This window comes from Larimichthys crocea, chromosome XII (genome assembly GCF_000972845.2).
Source record: "Larimichthys crocea isolate SSNF chromosome XII, L_crocea_2.0, whole genome shotgun sequence".
NCBI lineage: Eukaryota > Metazoa > Chordata > Actinopteri > Sciaenidae > Larimichthys > Larimichthys crocea.
In genome coordinates, this window is record NC_040022.1 from 21,393,605 (window position 1) to 21,397,924 (window position 4,320).

General features: G+C 36.1%; 1 protein-coding gene across 1 annotated transcript in view; it reads right to left on the bottom strand.

Annotated features, from left to right (window-relative positions):
- Nucleotides 1-645: 645 nt before the first annotated feature.
- LOC109140982 (galactose-specific lectin nattectin-like) overlaps nucleotides 646-4,320 on the bottom strand; it is a 15,578-nt gene continuing 11,903 nt past the window's right edge. The window contains exons 2-8 of the mRNA XM_019269746.2: nucleotides 3,590-3,664; nucleotides 3,296-3,354; nucleotides 2,414-2,435; nucleotides 2,072-2,157; nucleotides 1,675-1,791; nucleotides 1,134-1,242; nucleotides 646-918 (exon numbers count right to left, since the gene is read on the bottom strand). Coding sequence (XP_019125291.2) covers nucleotides 857-918; nucleotides 1,134-1,242; nucleotides 1,675-1,791; nucleotides 2,072-2,157; nucleotides 2,414-2,435; nucleotides 3,296-3,354; nucleotides 3,590-3,664 — 530 coding nt within the window. The 3' untranslated portion in view covers nucleotides 646-856. The remainder of the gene's footprint in view (nucleotides 919-1,133; nucleotides 1,243-1,674; nucleotides 1,792-2,071; nucleotides 2,158-2,413; nucleotides 2,436-3,295; nucleotides 3,355-3,589; nucleotides 3,665-4,320) is intronic.

The window sequence follows — 4,320 nt, forward strand, 5'->3', positions numbered from 1 at the left end:
ACTTATTGCCGTAAAAAAACCATGAACTGAAACATTCAAATTGGTTATAGCCATAAGGAATAAACAAATCCAATACAGGACTACCAAATTAATATTATGGAGCCCATAAATCTTTACAAAACATTGGTCGATTTGATAGCGAAATCTCCTTTGAATCAGTAGGTTGTTTAAAAAAGGGACACTCTCTGTGGAGCCAAAGTTTATATTTCTCCATGTCTTGGGGGGGGTTATATGGGGGGGGGGGCACGGGGACAAAACACATGCCATAAACCTGAGTGGTCTGGATGGAATCAAGTACAGATTAATAAAAGATTGTTTTTTTTATTACCAGAGATGAAAATCATATTTGAATATGGCCGCTGTGGAGCCCATTTTCAATGAGCATGTAGCGCCATCTGGTGGTAATATAGGAAAGTTATTTTGAAGGAGCTGGTTTTATGTGTTGTAGCCATTAAAGTAGTGTGGCCAATAAAATGTGACACACCTCTGACCACGCCTAATAACTCAGCTGGAACAGGAAGGCCCTCCCAAAGCCAGTTGATTGACAACTTGGAAGCTTAAAAGCAAAAGCACTGTGAAATGTACTGTGAAAAATATATAAAAGCAGAGATAAATAAATAAATGAGAAAACAAATGAAGCTGCTTGCGATCATTCTTTATTATTTCATGTCTTTATATTTTCTTTTACACGTTTTATTTATTTTTTTATTACTTTTTTAGATGCTCTGACTTAAGTAAAATGAAATCTGATTCGTCAATATATCTTCCAGCAGTGATGTCATCGAGGCTTAACATTCTGGTGGAAGTGACTTCATCAGTGAGGATGTGACACCCTCATAGTAGATGTGTGTAATTGTTAGGCTGTCTTGGCACAGACAAAATCTTTGAGGTTACTACATTTTAAATCGTTGGCATCTCCTGTAGACAAAAACAATTAAAGCACTTTAAAGCACACCTGACCTTGGAAACAGCACTTCATGATTTTGATTGTTGCTACGGGTTGTTTGCTTGTCCTGTGTTATTGAGGTTATTAATAATTTTATTGAACATTTTATATACAATGACCCATGTGTATAGTTTTGCTTATCGATACAGAAAAAAAATCACAATCAAGTGGACAACAGATACTTTACCTGTTTTTCTAAACTCCATGCATCCTTCTCCACCAAGGTTGTTAGGCTCTCCCTTCGCCCACATTTTGAAGTCAAACTTTCTACCATCATTCCAGAGCCACACACCATTCTGAAAGAAGTTCAGAGGTTATAAGGTTATATTTTCTAGCCCTGCAGAGATACCAACCTGCTAACTGGTCACCACGTTTTGATGTATTTTGTTTGTGGTGGTAAAAAAAAAAAGAACACAATGAAAATTATATTTAAAAACTAATTAGCAACGTCTCTTAATGTTTGTATCTGTATGTGCTGATGCGAGTCAGTGTACTTATTTCTTCTGCTGTAGTCAGGTCAGCTTAATGAAATGATTTGGTTTGCATATATTTCACACTCATGAGTTAGGTGGAGTTATGTGATTTGGTCAACCACATCACACCTGCCAACCTGCTGTGACAGGTGAATATCTTTTTTTAATGCAACTATTTAACATCAACAACAAAACACATTCAATGGCATGCAGCAACAGACTGCAACACATCAGGTTTACTGATAAAACACTCACCTTCGTTTCATCATAGCCTCCAACCCAAGCTGTTGTTTTCACCATCTTGCTGATCAACTTGCCCTCTTCTTTAGTAAGGACAGAAGCCAGATTGCCATCAAGACCAGTGCAGAAACGCTGAGGGTGAAGACAAAGTTGCTTAACAAATGTTTTGTTTCTTAACACCATCACATGGACATTACTGTTCTCTTTGTACCAAAGGAATCCTGTGTATTTGAAATGTCTCTTTAAAAACAAAATTTCAGATGCAGCCCAAACATTAAGCTTGAGACATTTATACACACAAATAAACATTTACAAATGGGGTTTCTTTGACTACATGACTCTTATAATAGTAAGTTATTTTGGGGCATAAATACAGGGTGAGAGTTATAGTTGGTGTTGTTTCATAAGGTACCTCTGCATCAGCCCACTGCTTCGGAGTGCTGAAGAACTTGAAGCAGCGACTGCCAAGTTTAGTCCAACCACAAGGGCATGTACAACCTACAAAATAATTGCCAACATAGTGGAACAATAAAAAATAAATAAACTGAACATGACAAGTGTATTAATAAGTCCTAGATTCTAAAGTCAACTTAAACTTTGATGCTTCGAATCCAGTCTTTCTTATTGAAGGGTCACTCTTGAAAAATTCCCATAACAAAGGGAGAGAGCAAAATAAGTATTCCAAGTTGACTGAGGTCACACAGTGCCAGCTAATGTTGTTTGAGTCCCCTCCGTAAATGTAAGAAGCACAAACCTGATCGATGAGCACTTGTCACCTGTGGATGTAAAAACACAGCATTAGAAATCAACACTGTACAACTCATGCAACTTTATCTAGCAGCTACTGTAGGAGGTCTACCTTCTGCTGAGGTATGCAGAGATGTGAATGAGCACAAATCAGCACATATCACCTTTGGATATAAACAGTATTAGAAATGAATACTGTATGTTGTACTGTAACCTCAGAGCTTTGTGAGACTAATGACAGGATCAGGTTACGTATTAAATATGTTTGTTTGAATTCACTCCAACTCACCACAAATACAGCCTTGTTTGTATAATATTACTTTCCATGTTGCCCTAGCTTTGAGTAAATATTAAACTGTTCCTGAAACATTTTGGATATTTTATCTATCAGTTAAAAAAAACTCAAGTATTGCATTTCTTTTTTAAGATTATTTTTTTGGCCTTTTATGCCTTTAATTATAGTACAGCTGAAGATAGATAGGAAGCAGGAGGCAGAGAGTGACACGCAGTAAATTAGCCGTCCGATGCAGGATTCGAACCAGGGCCAGCTGCAGCAAGGACTATAGCCTCCACACATGGGGCGGCCGCTTAACCCACTACACTACTGACCGCCCCAAGTATTCCATTTCTTAAGTAGAAGTTAGATGATTAATATCATCTAAAAGGTACTACTTTTAAAAAAAATTAAAACAAATTGTTATCAATAATGCATCCTCATAATCTGAATGTTTTACTATCTCCTGCTGCACTGACAACAGAAAAAACAGGCAGGAAGTGAAAATGTCATAGTGCTGAAGACAAAATATTAATGATTTCAAAGGATATAAATATTGTCATAATTTTAAAAAAAGAAAGAAATAACAAGTAAAGCATTACAAACACTACTTACGTTTGCTCCGATCCACAGTCCACAGAGGAGGACGATGAAATGAAGAGCTGATGCCATCTCTGTAAACATTAGAAAAGTTAAGTCTTATCTGTACAAAGAGAATTTATAATTACGCTCCTCTACAAATTTACAGAAAAGCAGAACTGTAAAGAACTGCACCCTAAAAAGAGATTTATCCACTGCGTGGACACAAACAATTAAGCTGCTATATTTGGTTGTATACTACTAACTATAACTAAGAACTAGATAATTTCAGTCTCCGTTTCTGAAGCTGTGAAAGAATTCAACCCTTACCTTGCTGTGATGAGCTGATGTGGTTGCAGTAGCAGATAGCAGGTAGTAGGATGTCTTGGACAAAGGGACACAGTCCTAATATACCCTTTAATTTGCATAAAATCCACTAAACAACCTTGTTAGAAAAATATTGTTTTACATGTGGCCTCAGACTTGAGTAAATATTAAAGTTATTACAAACACATTGTAAAATATTTGTCTTGAAATTGATTCTTGAAGCATTTCAAATATAACTTGGAACATCCAAGTTGGCACCTGGACAAAGTAAATAGTTTCTTCCTCAAAGGTAACCTGCTATTTATTTCTGTTAATGTGATCATCATAAAACAAAATAACATTTTAAAAATACATTATTCTGGCCTGTCATCATCTGCTGTTCACATACAGAATCATCATCTACAGAAAAGTAAAAATAAATATTGATTTATTCATGATTATTAGAGAAGATGATGCAATATTCTTGCAATGTTGATGAGGTTCATTAATAACTTGATATGAGCAACTTGTAAAATTTTTTAAAACAAATAGTTTACAGTCCAATGCTCAATTTGTTTAACTTATTTCCATTTCCTGCCAACAGATATATCCACAAGCTATTTACTTATGTAGAGGGACGTAGGCTTAGTCCACATAAAAAGTGTAGCATGATGATAATAAGCAAAAAGTCATTGTTGTCAGCATTACAGCCAAGACTAGACTGACCTGTGTCACAAACCGGGCTGTACGGCCAT